The 14,479-nt window shown below is 41.9% G+C and overlaps 2 protein-coding genes across 2 annotated transcripts in view; one reads left to right on the forward strand and one right to left on the reverse strand.

Annotated features, from left to right (window-relative positions):
* Positions 1 to 6,954, forward strand: part of LOC102797554 (arf-GAP with dual PH domain-containing protein 1) — a 41,400-nt gene extending 34,446 nt beyond the window's left edge. The window contains exons 8-12 of the mRNA XM_006796979.3: positions 3,171 to 3,254; positions 3,488 to 3,550; positions 5,375 to 5,446; positions 5,526 to 5,754; positions 5,942 to 6,954. Of these exons, the coding sequence (XP_006797042.1) occupies positions 3,171 to 3,254; positions 3,488 to 3,550; positions 5,375 to 5,446; positions 5,526 to 5,754; positions 5,942 to 5,970 (477 nt within the window). The 3' untranslated portion in view covers positions 5,971 to 6,954. The remainder of the gene's footprint in view (positions 1 to 3,170; positions 3,255 to 3,487; positions 3,551 to 5,374; positions 5,447 to 5,525; positions 5,755 to 5,941) is intronic.
* Positions 6,955 to 9,150: 2,196 nt separating this feature from the next.
* Positions 9,151 to 12,453, reverse strand: sox8a (SRY-box transcription factor 8a). The gene is made up of 3 exons (XM_006796981.3): positions 11,882 to 12,453; positions 10,888 to 11,135; positions 9,151 to 10,759 (listed from the first exon to the last, which is right to left on the reverse strand). The coding sequence occupies exons 1-3, from the start codon at positions 12,289 to 12,291 to the stop codon at positions 9,984 to 9,986; spliced, it is 1,434 nt and encodes a 477-aa protein (XP_006797044.2). The 5' UTR covers positions 12,292 to 12,453; the 3' UTR covers positions 9,151 to 9,983.
* Positions 12,454 to 14,479: the final 2,026 nt, after the last annotated feature.

The following is a 14,479-nucleotide window of genomic DNA, read 5'->3' on the forward strand; positions in this document are numbered from 1 at the left end:
GAGGCGGAAAGAAGACACAGCAAGCTGAACAGAAGAAGAGGATCGAAGTGAGCGGGCAGAAGAGAGGTAGGGAGGAGCGAGGTTATGAAGGACCTTGAAGGTGACCAGAAGAAGTTTAAACACTATCTGGAATTTCAGTGAAATTCCTGGAGAACAGGGGTGATGAATGAATTTGTACATGTACCTTTGTTTTACGTTCTGATCATGAATCACTTTGGAAAACACTATCTGATAGGGTTAAGGTTAGGGTTAGGGCTCGGACTGGAATGGACGGCTGGAGCCTCTGCTCTAAGCGTGTGTTATCGCCGCGAACGCCATTCTATTGGATTCAATTGACAATCCGGAGCGTCTCATAGTAACGCGAAATGTACCCTTGCGCGTCCTTATGAGACGCCTCGGGCCGCGATAAATCGTCAGTATGTTACGCGTTGGGAATGAGAATTCTCTGGACCTTTATTTATATAGCTCCAAATCACAACAGCAGGCACCTTAAGGTCTTTTATATGGTAAGGAAAAGGCAGTATGTGGGTCACCTGCACAGCCCAATGAGCAAAACCAGGACACATCGTTCATAGACTGGTCATCTTCTGAACATAGTGTTTTAGGTTTGCCACTTCTTCTTTTGTCCATTTTTCTTAAAGCCACACCATGATGAGTTTTCAGCTAATTGCTCTTTGAGAATCATCATCTTGGTTTAATTATACTATTTTATATTTGTCCCATTGTGTTATCTTTGGCATTTTTCAGATTTTTTAACAAATTCTGCACTTTAGTGACAGGCTGCTGGAAACAAAGTGTCTAAAAATACAATTAGTTCTTTGCTAAGCTGTCTGTTCTGTGTCGAAAGAACACTTGTGCGTTTCCTTGAGCTTTGCTTTTTATGCTTGCATGATTCATAAGTCAGTGTTAAGTGGCTTAACAACAACAATAACAAAATATTGCGCTGAAAACATTCAGACCACTTTTTTAAAAATTGCAATAATGTTTACCTCCTTGGAAGCAAAATGTAAAGAAATTAGGAGCAAATCTAGACTTGTGCACAGTCCTGTAAGCAGCCAGTTGTTCAAAAACCAGGATGTTATATTAAGATGAAAATAGCTGTGATCGCTACAGTTTTGCCTGTTATCACGAAATGAATTAAATCAGTCAGAATGCACTGAGTGCGCTCCACCTGCTAGGCTTATTAACCTTAATTAAAACACAAGCATTTACATCAAATTAAATCTTAACTTTTAACTGTTATTTTAATATTATTTGATACTGAAACGATGACAACAGTAAGCACCTGCACATATTTATGGGATTTCAGACCTAGTGAGAGAAAAACGTGAAGAGGCCTCGAGTCCTGGGGAGTAATGAATCATTCTAGTTGTGAAATCATGTTTTGTCTGGTTGGTCTGGCTATAGCTGCTACAGACACCAACGCTGACGCTAGTGCTGGATTAGCCAGTTGTTATACCAAAGGTGATGAAATATGCCAGTTGTAATACAAAATCATGTTCTTAGACAAAAGCGTCGAGTGTCAACTTCCTAAAATGCAGCCACACCTGTTGCTTGATTGAGGGTCAGAACATTTGAATCTGACTCTGAGTAAATGTTAAGGACATGCAAATAGTGAGTAATGTTTGCAGGCTCTCTTAGGTTAGGCCAGTTCATTGTTATTAAGGTGCAGGGTGTGTTCACAGGTGTTGTAGCCCTTCTGCTCCCAGAGGTAACGGATCAGTCCAATAAAGCTCCTGACAGGCACTTTTCTGCTCATAAAAGTAAATGGATGGATGATAATGTCTGCACACACTAACCCGCCCCTCCGTCCAACACCCACACCCTGATCTGCCACTGCTGCTGGTCACATAGATATCATTTGGAAAAACTGTAAAATATCGGCACTGAACATATTCTGTGACTCCTTCTTCCTCTATATACAGTTATCCAGTGGTTAGAGCATTTTAAATGTTTTTGTTTGTATGACCAACAGTAAGCCTTCACCGGCCACTTTATTAAGCACACATTAGAAGGACTTTTGCCTTAATTCCTAATGGGGTAGATTCATCTAGTCCTGCAAACACTCCTCAGTGATTTTGTTTCATGCTAACATGACAGCATCACGCAGCGTTTGCACGCAGATTTGTCGGCTGCACATCCGTGATGTAACTCTCCTGCTCCACCACATCCTAAAGGTGCTGGCTTGAGATCTGGTGACTGTTGAGACCATTAGAGTCCAGTGAACTCAGTGTCACGTTCAAAGAACCAGTTTGAGATGATTTGAGCTTTTTAACGTGAAAGCAGCCATCAGAAGATGGCAACACTGAGGTCAAGAGATGGACGTGGTTAGCAGAAATTCTCAAATGGACTGTGGCATTTAAATGATGCTCAGCTGGTACTAAAGGGCCTAAAGTGTGCTATTACAGGACCATCACCAGCCTGAACCGTTGATACAATAACGAGCAGCTGAACAAGTATACCTAATAAAGTGGCTGTGAATGTGTAAGATAGTGATAGAGCTCCTAGATACTGCAGTAAATATGGTATCGTAAGCTATGGTTGCCCAATGATCAAGCTACACGCTGAAAGATACAAACAAACACCGTTAGCTTACTGAACAACACAAACAATCATATCTGACATCTTATAGCCCTGCTATGTGTAAGATAAGCTGTCCATCATTACACTTCCTCCCTGAATACAATTCTGCACTTTAACCTTTAAACTGACGGTGTGTGTTCCTGAGAGTTTTACACTGCTGAGCCTCACGTTGCTGCTACGTTACTGGGATTTGGGGCTGAAACATAATTAGAGGGAGACATAATCAAAGCTGAACAGATGAAAGAGAAGAAACGGAGAGGTTTTAAAGTCATTTGGTGGAGTAAGAATGACAGAGGGTGCACTGCTCCCTCTGCTGGTGCATTAGAGTTCCTGCCTGCTGTCACAGGAAGGGTTCACTGGGTTCATTCAGCATCCCTGTCACTCTCACGTTTTGTAGCGGATTTATCGACAGCGCTGCAGCTTCCACGCAGCAACGCACGCCTTGTAATTCATTCTGCTGTGTGTGACAGATACCTTCAACCAAAATCTGTTTTATTTACTCAGAACAGAAATGACGGATTAGAATGAATAAGATATGAAGTGAGGCAGGGCATGGTACCACTGAGAGAGCTTTTTGTCCTTTGCAGGAGATGGTCGACTGGTTCAATGCTATCAGAGCTGCCAGGTTCCACTACCTGCAGGTTGCCTTCCCGGGAGCGAGTGACGAAGAGGTGAGGATTGTGTGATTTAAGCATGCGCATCGCTGTTACTGAGCTTATAGTTTAAAAAAATAAACAGCATTCTCAGAGGTGTCTGTTCATGATGCTTTTCTACTGCATGGCAGTCTTGACGCCTGTGATCCCACTGCACATGTCCATGCTGAAATAAGGGCAGTTTTTAATATTTCATGCATGCATTTTCCTTTTTCTTTACATGATTCTCTTTTGTCTATTTGCTGCTCCAGCTGGTGCCCAAACTGACCCGAAGCTTTATGAAGGAAGGCTTTATGGAGAAAACGGGTCCAAAGGTTGGTGCTGTAGTCATCCCTCTAAGGAACTAAGGATGATAGTATCAGTTTCAGTGTTCAGGTGACCTAAATATGGCCAAAGTGTCTCCAGGTTCAGAGTAGTGCATTGGTTCCTAATCTTTTAGCCTCCTGGTTTCTTCTGCTGGAATTATTTTTAAGGTTTTGGAGGCTCAAGGGAGTAAATCTGTTCAGAATTCTGCAATAAAAAAGTAAACATTAGCGATTATAATTATTGTTCTTCTTTCTCATTCTGTGAACCATTACAACCATAAACCAGACTGACCTAATTGAGTCTGAGTAATGCCTAAAGCTAAGGTTAGCTGTGTGGTAAATTGTAATTAATTATTTAAGAAAATATGTAAGTTTGAAAATGCAGTAGTGAAAGTGATGGAACAAATGCAGATTTCATTAACTGTAAATAAAAGACGGGCGTAATTTGTCAGTCTGAAAATGAAAGGGAGTTAAAATGCATTCTTTCTAATGGCCAGCAGGGGGTGACTCCTCTGGTCATAGCATATATCATAAATATTTAAAAATGACTTATTAATGTTGTCGGGTGAAGCTGGAATTTTGACTTTCATTAAAACCTGACCCGATGAGTGAAGGGTGCATGAGGCTAAGAAACTTAGGGACAGTGTACACTCATAGGCTAGCTACTTGTCAATTATAAAATCGAGTCAGCCAAAAATCAAACCGGGAACATTGTTTACAAAATAAGCTTCATGTTGTATCCAAAAAGACTTGGCGCTTTATTGCTTGGTTCTCCCATTTGGATTTAGGTTGCTCCAAAAACACGCTAGTGCACTCTCTCATGCCACTCACCCTACTGAGTACACCTGCTATTGTTAGATTAAGTTTCTCTCCAGTATTTCTTTTACTGAAACAAACAAGGTATTAATTGTCTTTGGTGTTCTTATCCCTTGTTGCCAAAGCTGTGTAGACCCAGTTTTTTGTAGTCACTTCCTGTTGACCATTAGAAAGAATGGCTTTCACTTTTTCAGACCAGGAAGCTCCATCCATCCTTTGTATACAGTCTATAGGTTGCAAGAAGAAGTATGGCTGTGTAGGAGTCATCTGCTCGCTCAATTTATTTTCTCAAATAGTCTCAGATACTAGTTTGGTTTAATACAGCATGATAAGATAAGATAAGATAAGATAAGATAAGATAACCTTTATTAGTCCCACACGTGGGAAATTTGTTTTGTCACAGCAGGAAGTGGACAGTGCAAAAGTTATGAAGCAAAAATTAGAATACAATAAGAATAAATACAGTACACAACTGTACAGAATAGAATAAAATAAAATACTATATACAGTAGAATAAAATAGAATAAAATATACAATAAGAAAAAATAGAATACAAATGTTTGGTAACAATGATGGTAACTTTGTTAAAGTGAAACAAACGACAAAGCAGAATATGATTTAGGGCATGGCTACTTTGTGATTGACGCTGCAGCATTTTTCAGTTTCTCAGTAAGAGCCAACAATTGTTAATGACATCTTGACATCTGATTCCACAAAACGGTACTTATACTTATATAGCCTAATAGTTCGAGTCACAGTCACAATGTAATCTTCTATATACAGTATGTATTATAAAAGCTAAAAATTAAAGAAGAAATTCTGGAATTTTGGAGCTTTTTTCACCCCAGTGGTAAAATTATGATTTTTTTTCTTTACCTGTATTTGAAGCAGTTTCTTTGAGTTTAGGGAGGAGTGAGTATTGCAAGTTACAACAAAACTTCATCTTCATGTCTTATGATAAGTGACAAAATGTGCATTTGTCTCCCTCCTTTCAACAAATGTCTTACTCTGCGTTAGCACACTGAGGGCTTCAAGAAGAGGTGGTTTACGATGGATGACAGGCGGCTCATGTATTTCAAAGACCCTCTGGTAAGAAGAGCCCTGCATCGACCCAACCTTTTGATTTGGTTCATTTGTGGCTTGCTTAGTTTGTCTTCCTGTCCCTCAGGATGCCTACGCCCGCGGGGAGGTGTTCATCGGCAGCAAAGAGAACAGCTACACTGTCCTGGCTGGCTTGCCTCCGTCCACACAGGGCTACCACTGGAACCACGGCATCACCATCGTCACGCCAGACAGGAAGTTCCTCTTTGCCTGTGAGACCGAGGCCGAGCAACAGGACTGGATAGCCGCTTTCCAGAGGGTCATAAATCGACCAATGAGGCCACAGGAGTACGCAGGTCATTAAGAAAAACAGTCCTAAAATGGTTTATTTTTAAACACTGAGGCACACCCTGCATGTTTTGTTGTGGGGGAAAGGGCATGTGTAAAGCTTTAAAATCCTACCATAATATATGGAGTATAAGCGAAACACAAAAATAAATGAATTTCCTGTTACTGAAAGTCGTTTTCTCTGTGTCCCTGCAGTGGAGGCCCATTTCAAACACAAGCCTTGAAATCTGCTGGAAACCAAGCGCTCAACTGGACCAGCCCGGTCTCATTCAGATCAGAGACGGCCCCAGCGTGCGACCACTGACCATGGCTAGAAGAGGCGGGGTGGGTCTTACGGGTCACGTGGGGTTTTAGGGATGGGCCGAGATGGGAAAACACGAAGAAAGGAAAGAAAACACCGGCAGGACTCCAGTCTGTCTCGTGTAGGAAGCCTAAAACTCTAACGGGACTCGAGGCCCCTCATGGGGTGCTCCAAGGCCAAAGGGTAGATGATGTCATCACTCTTGCGCTTACCAACCTTGTGTTGTACATTATCACATCAGAAACCCTTTCCTCTCCTCTCCTCAGCCATGTGGACCCCTCCCCTTGCAACAAGCTCCTCCTCCCCCTTCCCAACCAGAATTTTTTGTCTTGTGAATGGTTCATTCTGTCTGTAATCTAATGTAATTATGTAATCTAGAGTCATTTCACTGGTTGCTTAACAAAGACAATGCATTGTTAATTTATTGAATGTACAGTTTTGATGACAGTGGCTTATTCTGTGTGCGTGCGACGTTTTTCATTGAGGACACTGTGAGGTTGAACCTCCCGCACTAAAACCCTGGTAAACCTGAAATCTGCAAAGTGCTGTTAACAACAAATATGCATACGAAACACACAAACATACACACAACAATCTCTCAGTGAGCCCCTCTGCTGTTTCGGCAGCACGAGGTGGCATATCTGCATCCAGGCAGGGTTACCTTTCAAACCTCAATCTGACAGATGTTCTCTTATTTATTTGTACTGTTGAACATACTGAGTCATCGTAGACGGTTATCGCTGCTTTCCAGGATTGTAATGTGACAGGATTGTAATTTATATGACACTTCTACAGACGTTTCGTTTAATCTTTGCATCTTGTTTTAAAGACACATGGTTGTGTTGATCCTTAAATCACAGTGATAGTTTGTTTCATTATAAAATCAATACAAATGATCCTGAAATGAGCTGCCGGTGTTTTGGATTGTCCTCGTGTTCCCTCTTCTCTGTTGTCTTTCAACAGTTTTCCACACACTGATCCATCTGCTGTTGCTTTTAAGTAACCTTGAATCCTGATTGGTGCACAAAAGTCTAAACTAAACCATGGCTGACAACAATACACAAATACACCTGTTGAAAGTACTGTCTTTTTGAGCATGGCTGCCAGTGCTCCCCAATTTTTCCACTAGGTGGAGCTCTTTTATCACCCCGCCACTGCTCACAGGGCGATGTGAATCATGTGCGAGCATGTGGGGGACATTAATGTAAACTGAAGCAGTTTGTACAAACAGATGGCAAAAAAAAAATAGACTGACACTTTAGTCCAGAAGGATACTACACTGCTGGGAAATTACTGAAAGAGAGTTAGAGATCCATTCTCTTAACGTACAGACAAAACATACAAAGTCCACATCGTGAACAGCTACTGGACCTTCTTGCTCTGAGACAGCAGTGTTAACTGTCAAAGTGAGAAGTAGTTTTATATTGAAATCGACACATCCTTATGTGTCTCTGGTGTCACAGGTAAAATATAATAATATAATCATATATTCTCTGACCAGTTGGAAAATGGTTGCAGAAGGTTGCTGGCTGTCATTCAGAGAAAACTTTCTGCTTTGGTTATTAGTCACAGTTGCCCATAGTTTGCATGGAAGACCCTTACTTGTCTGCAAACACAATGCTAGCCAATCCTTTTTAGAATTAAAAAATGTGTCGTGCAAACCAGAGAGCATTCAAAGTAACGTTTACTTTAAAGCCAGACGGTCTTTGTTTCTGGCTTATGACACACTTTTTAGAGTTTCACTAGCTCCTGTGTATTTCCGTGCTAACTGTGGCAATCTGTTAGCAACCAAAATAATCAGCAACTAGGAGGGAAATGCACATTTTTTTCCTAGCAACCAGTGGTTGTTGGGGCAGGGGGGCATTTACTGATATGTGTGAATATATAGGAATCGATTTCAGAGCAACTACCACCAACCACTTGCCAACCGGTCAGGGAGCACAACAACTTTCTTATAGTTGCGAGATGGTTGTCGACTGTTCTCTAGGCTGGTGTGTGACTTGGACTTCATTCACTTGACCCCAGACTGTTACACATCTGAAACAGTGGAACACTTAATATCATATGGTTACTGATCACATGACTACATATCAAAACTGATTATTTGATTGGTAAAAGCTTGAGTGACGTTTTTAATTGATGACATATTTAATTAAAATCATTAGAAGCTCAAACGCTATTTGAGAGTTAGCCTAGTTTTTGAGCTCCCAATTTGAAAAAAATGATACAAAGAGGTAGAAGCAGGGGGTGAGAAGCCTTAAAAAAATAACCTTGAAAGTTATTGAGTAGGAAAGTCAATTTCTGGTGTTGTGTTTTTCCACTCTTTTTTTTCTTGGAGAACTTCAGAAATTCCAGCTTCACAGTTGCCATTGAATGCAACACTATACCCAGAGTCAAGGGTGGTGTAAATATGCTCGTGTCTCTCTTAGTGAGAAAGCAAAATGTCATAATTCCCATCATGTGGACCTACTTAAGACATATACTCACCACAAGGATCACTGAATGAAATGATAGATGTTCGGTTCCCTCCTTTAAACTCAAATAAACAGCCTGAATTTTCAAGTGACATGTTAGACGCTCGGTTCGTTTTACAGTAGATGGGGCTCACTGGTCAGCAGCAAATAGAGCTTGGCATGTGTGAAGTTGCACACTCACCACAGAACAAAGACTTAACTGAAGGTCTGTTGGTGCAAATGTCACCTGATGATCTCGCCACTCTTCCACAAACGTCCGCACGTTGGCTCCAGGGCCGTACGCACATGTGAATAAATCAATGTCTCTTCTGTCTGGCGCCCTTGTTGTCGTTGGCACCTGGGTTGTCACGGTAAACTGCTGAGACAGGGAGCCACTGAGCTGCAGCAGCCGGCTCGGACCCACACAGGAAGTGTTTAAAAACCGGTGTATTTGTCCTAAAGATACCACGGTCACTGAGTGGCTGGAACATGTGGCAAACATTCATTCTCGGTGAACCTGCGGCTTCACAGCACTGCAGTCCTTACATGGACGTAATAAGCACAACCTCAGCTTCATTTTTGGTTATTTTTTTATTGTCAGTATAGCATGTCTACACAGCCATTGAGTGTAGGACTTGTTTTTACCCAAATAATTCTTTAATAATTTGTGTTTCTTGTGCGGTGCCTCTGTGAAAACCTCACGCAGCTGTCCCGCCTATCAAACCTTGTGGCTGACGGACAGGACAGCCGCAGCTTGGACTGTGAAATTAACTAATCTCCTCACAGGAAACTCAGCAGGAGCAGCTGTCACAGTGGAAATGAAGCAGCAGGAGGGACCGGGTCTGCAGAGAACAACTGATAGGACCACGAGGGGCTTCAAAACTCCTGCTCACAGGTACAACTTCCTTTTACGTAAACTACAAATTTGGCAAAACATCTTTTATTTTGTCCAACTATCATACACAACCACAAAATGCAACACATGCTATACCAAACAGTTAAGCAGGCGTGGGCCTTTAAGGCTTGCAGGTCTCCCGTTTTTAAATCTAATTAAGAAAAGTTACAATCTCCTGGTCATGTCGATGTAAATCACATTCTTACTGGTGAAGGAATAAGAAGCCCTTTGGAAACGCGTCACTTTCCAAGTGACTTTAATAAAAGTGTACAAAAATTAGGAAACTATTTAAGTTTTAGTGTGGAAAAGTGTTATAAAACGCCCTGTCTGAAATAGGTGCTACTTTCATGCTGAAATTTCATTAGTGTGGCATTTCAGTGGAACATTTTGGTGTCCAGGGCGGGTTTAAATGTCACTCTGCAAGTGTTTGTGCTCAAAGTGGACAAAAACGCTAAAGTTTTTTTGCCTGAAAATCAACAAATGCAATAATATATGACAAACTATGTGAGTTACGGCCGGTTACGGCCGGCAATGATCAATTCAAAAATTTTGGTCTGTTAGAAGTCAGTCTATATATTTTTGTCTTCTTCAAGGCCTGGTGAGGGTCGTATAGATGGGCGGCTCCCAGCCAGAGGGAGGACTATGAGTAGGTGGTGCTAAGGCCAGGCTGTTGATCAGTGGGGTGGTGTAAGACCTGCGGGAGGAATGAAAGTATGGGTACTGATACAGGCTGGCGGGGTAACCAGAGAAAGCGCTGTAGAAGCTCGAGTTTTGAAGGTCGGTGTAGTCTGACTGGTTGGCAGACGAGGAGGTGGTAGGGGTGGAGGAAGGACAGACGCCCGTACCCAGGGATGTATACTCAGGTTGGTGTGACGGTGGTGGAGGACTTGAGGAGTTGTAGTGACTCGGGCTCATCTGCTCAGTTTTAATCTGAGGTTTTTGGCCGCCATCCTTGTGCAGCCCGTCGGTCTCACAATTGGAAGAGGGTAGCGGCATTCCAGCGGAAGTCCCACCAGACATTTTGGACGTCCAATTTTGGATGTTGGGAGTGTGACAGTCGGTGCTGGGTGGGATGAAAGTACCGGAGGGGTTGCTGGTGTCTGGCGGGGTTAGAACAGTGGCACCGTGGCCGTTTGGAGGCAGGTACTGGTCGAGCTCGTGAACGTCGAAGGCGCCGATGGTGCCGATGACGTCAGTGCTGAGCTCAGAGATGTCTACGTTACTGAAGTCGATGTTCTGACGGTTGGGAGGAGGAGCAGCGCTGGAGCTCATTGTGTCCACAGAGTGACGGCTCTCGTGTTTGGGTCCCATGTGCAGGTCTGTCTTAGGGGTGGTGGGAGGTGTTGGAGGCCCGTGAGACTGACCTGGAACGCAAAATCAAGTGAACCTTAATCAGCTTTTTCACATTTAACTAAAAAAAAAAAAAAAAAAAAAAAAAAAAAAAAAAAAAACACAAAACAGGGAAAAGAAACGAGTATCACAGTGTCATCACCTGTTCTGTCTGAATGGTAATGCTGCTCCACCTCCCCTGTGCCAGCCAGCCTGGCCACACCCGGGTCCATTTTATACAAGCCCTGCTTCTGCTGTTGGACCAGCGCAGGTCTGCAGTCGCCCTGGTCCGGTTTATTGCTCTTGCGTCTCCGAGGCTGGTACTTATAGTCTGGGTAGTCTTTTTTGTGCTGCAGCCTCAGCCTCTCGGCCTCCTCAACAAAGGGACGTTTCTCTGTTTCAGAGAGAAGTCTGAGGAGGACAGGGACAAGTCAGAACTGCTGGTGTTTCAAACACAGCAGGAAGCAAAACAAACAGACAGACTCCTTGCTTCTTTCATCAGTGACATCAATAACTACAGTTATTCACATAAGTAATCATATAAGAACTCTATACATGTTACAGTTTTGTGTATTTTTAAATTTTATTCTACTTTATATGAATACTCCGTCACAGAAATACCCACTTACATAAGTGCATTAACGCAGGACTTCTTTATTTTACTTAAATAAAGAATATGAATATTTCCTTTTCTTATAAAATCTACAGTTACTGAGACATGACCAATGAACTAGCAGTTGTTTTTTTGTTTGTTTGTACTATACAGATAAAGCCACAATGAAGTGGTTCCTCGGTGTGTATTACCACAACCACAAAATGATATTCCCGCCATAATAGCTTTGTTTATGCACAATCTGCAGATTTTCTCTCATTATACTGGAATTCTTTCTTCTTTTTGTTTGTTTCAGTGAATAAAAACAGGCCTGTCATGATATTAGATTTGCATTACATAATCGTGGTAATGGAAAAAAAAAAAAGGGGGGGGGGGCACACAGTAACATAGTAATTTAAAAAAAATCTATTGAATTCTACAAAAATGCAGATGCATGGAGGAGTCCAGAGTCTGTAACTCCAGACCTACAGATCAGTCATGTTCAGTCAGCGCAGTGTTTCAGTACTGTGCAGGTGTTCATCAGATGAAACTCAGGTGTACTCACCGCCACAGCTTGCCCAGCGTCTTGCTGAGCTCAGCGTTGTGCAGATGTGGATACTGGTCCGCCAGCTTCCTCCGCGCTGCCTGCGCCCAAACCATGAACGCGTTCATAGGCCGTTTCACGTGAGGTTTACTCTTCAGCCCCCTCTCCCCAAGACTGGGCACAGGCACCAGCGACCAGTCGTAACCTTTTAGCACCTGCGACACAGCGTCGCGAATGCAGGTGGGGAACCGCTCGTCTTCCGAGCAGCTCTCCAGTTTGGGCGTAATCCCGGGCGGGCGCGCTGCCTCCTGCGCTTCGGGCCTTACCGGAGAGGCCGGAGAGTCTGAATCCGATCCATGCTGGGACGCAGACCCGTCGGTTCCCGCTGGACTGCATGCCTGCTGTGACAATGGCTTGTTCTCCTCAGTCATGTTTGGTGCTGCAAAGATCTACTGACCCCCACCCTGCAAAATCCCAAAGAGCTCTCTAGTTGCGTAAAGGCGCGCGACTTTGTAGAAAGATTGTAACCCCGCGTAAATAACCAAAATCCCGGATTTGGTCTGTTGAATTTTTCCATTCCGTCTCACATCCTTCTCCAGGACCAGGCAAAGTTTGACGAGGGACGGTTACATTCTACTCTTTGTAGCAGTTTAGAGCTCATGTCACTCCACCCCTCTTCTCCTATTGGCTTGTGCAAAGCTTGAGTTTCTTTAGAGCCCCTGAGTAGTTAGTCTAGTGCTGTGATACTGCACACTTTGGTATCCAAGTAAATCCAAGGCCAGTACTGACACTAATACTGACTCTGATTCTTTTATCTTTTAAAGCAGGGGTCCCCAATCCCAGTCCACAAGGGCCGGTGTCCCGGCAGGTTTTAGATCTCACCCAGGGTCAACACACCTGAATCACGTGATTAGTTAATTACCAGGCCTCTGGAGAACTTCAAGACATGTCTAGAAGGTAATTTATTCATTTAAATCAGCTGTGATGGATCAAGGACACATCTAAAACCTGCAGGGACACTGGCCCTCGTGGACTGGGATTGGGGACCCCTGTTTTAAAGCCAGCTTAACTAGGGGAGAGCAGTATGTCATGATTTATGAGATGAATCATTCTGAACACATATTAATGACCAAATCACCGTGATTGCTACTTTCCACAATAATTAGTTACCACATCAAATCACTTTCATGTATTTCATGTATTTTGAAACTGGGGTTTTTTTTGAAGCCATTGAATATAAAAGTGCCTGTTTGTAAAGGACTTTGGGTCAGCTTCTCTTGTTTAAATGTGATATAGGCTTTAAATTAAAAAACATCATAGGCAACACACAAAGATTCAGATATTTTCTACAGTTCATGTCTGAGATATATTTTTTCAGAAAAATAAAGCAAAAAAAAATTTTTTTTTTAATTGTTCAGTGGGCCACATATTGATGTGATACCAATACCACAGTTGTTATTGATAAAAACAAAACAAAAAAAACATCAGCACCACCTTCAGTAAGTAAATGTAAATGTATTCCTTTATTAAAAATAACTGCATGCACATTTATTCTCTTTTTTGGGTTCTATGAGGTGTGAAAACCTGTTCCACTGCTTGCCTTTCAATTTCTTTTTCTTTTTAGAGCTATTATTGCCGACCTAATTCCCAGATGAATAACTGATTTATTTCATTGTTCAGTAGCTAATCTTTATTCTTCAGCTGTTATTTTCTTTTTAAATGTATCGGTAAGCACCTCATTACTCTTTATACTTTACAAAACAACATCGTTTACTGCAAGCAGGTGACAAGTTAATGGAAAAGTCAGTCTAAGGAGCTGAGCTACCACACGTCCACAGAGAAGCCTCAGTGCACCTCGGTGTGGATTCTACAAGTCTCTGGAAAACTACTGGAGGGATGGAACATTATTCTTCCAAAAGATATTCCCTCATTTGGTGTTTTTAAAGTGTTGGAGAGCAGTGCCGCTCCAAAATCTTCTTCTTTCGGTTGGTTCTTGAGACACCTCATGCCCTATGGTCAGTTTGGAGGAGACCACTCCCGTTAGGACGGAAATGTTTCATCATAGTGTAAAGGTGTTCTTTCAGAACAACTCTCTGTTCATTTTTAGTGAACCTTCACTGTAAGACCCAGAGCGTCTGCAGGCGGAGTAAAGAAAGTGTAGAGAAAGCTAGGAAAAACATAGAAACAAGAGTCTTTATTCTGCTAAAATTCCACTTGTATTCCTTACCTATTGATAAAAACAACAAATTAGTTAGTTTGCTTAAAAAATATTATCCCAACTTGCCCGATGAGGCTGTGATGGATGAAACTGTGGATGTCAACAAGACTGTGATTCAACAGATTTCAAAAAGTTCAGTGTTTTTATTGTAATTGGTTTCGATAAATCTTGACATATGCCCTATATTTAATAATAATAATTAAAAAGACCAATATTAACAATGAAACTAATAAAAAACTAAACTACAATAAAAATTTCTCATACAATAAAAACGTACTAAACAACAAAACAAAAGCTCAAAATGAAAAAAGTCATATTATAAAATACAAAAGTATAATAATAAAAATAATATTGGTAATAGTAATAAAACCTATAATAGTTCTAACCTGTGATCTTCATTT

Source organism: Neolamprologus brichardi, chromosome 8 (assembly GCF_056152115.1).
Source record: "Neolamprologus brichardi isolate AB-2024 chromosome 8, ASM5615211v1, whole genome shotgun sequence".
In the NCBI taxonomy this organism is placed as follows: Eukaryota; Metazoa; Chordata; class Actinopteri; order Cichliformes; family Cichlidae; genus Neolamprologus; species Neolamprologus brichardi.

Bases quoted from the DNA above. Each gene is read 5' to 3' on its own strand.
- sox8a (XM_006796981.3), bottom strand. From the start codon at position 12,291: ATGACTGAGGAGAACAAGCCATTGTCACAGCAGGCATGCAGTCCAGCG. The intron at 11,136-11,881 runs GTGAGTACACCT...TGTCCTCCTCAG, and splicing joins ACGCTGGGCAAGCTGTGGCG to ACTTCTCTCTGAAACAGAGA. The intron at 10,760-10,887 runs GTGATGACACTG...TTTGCGTTCCAG, and splicing joins TTACCATTCAGACAGAACAG to GTCAGTCTCACGGGCCTCCA.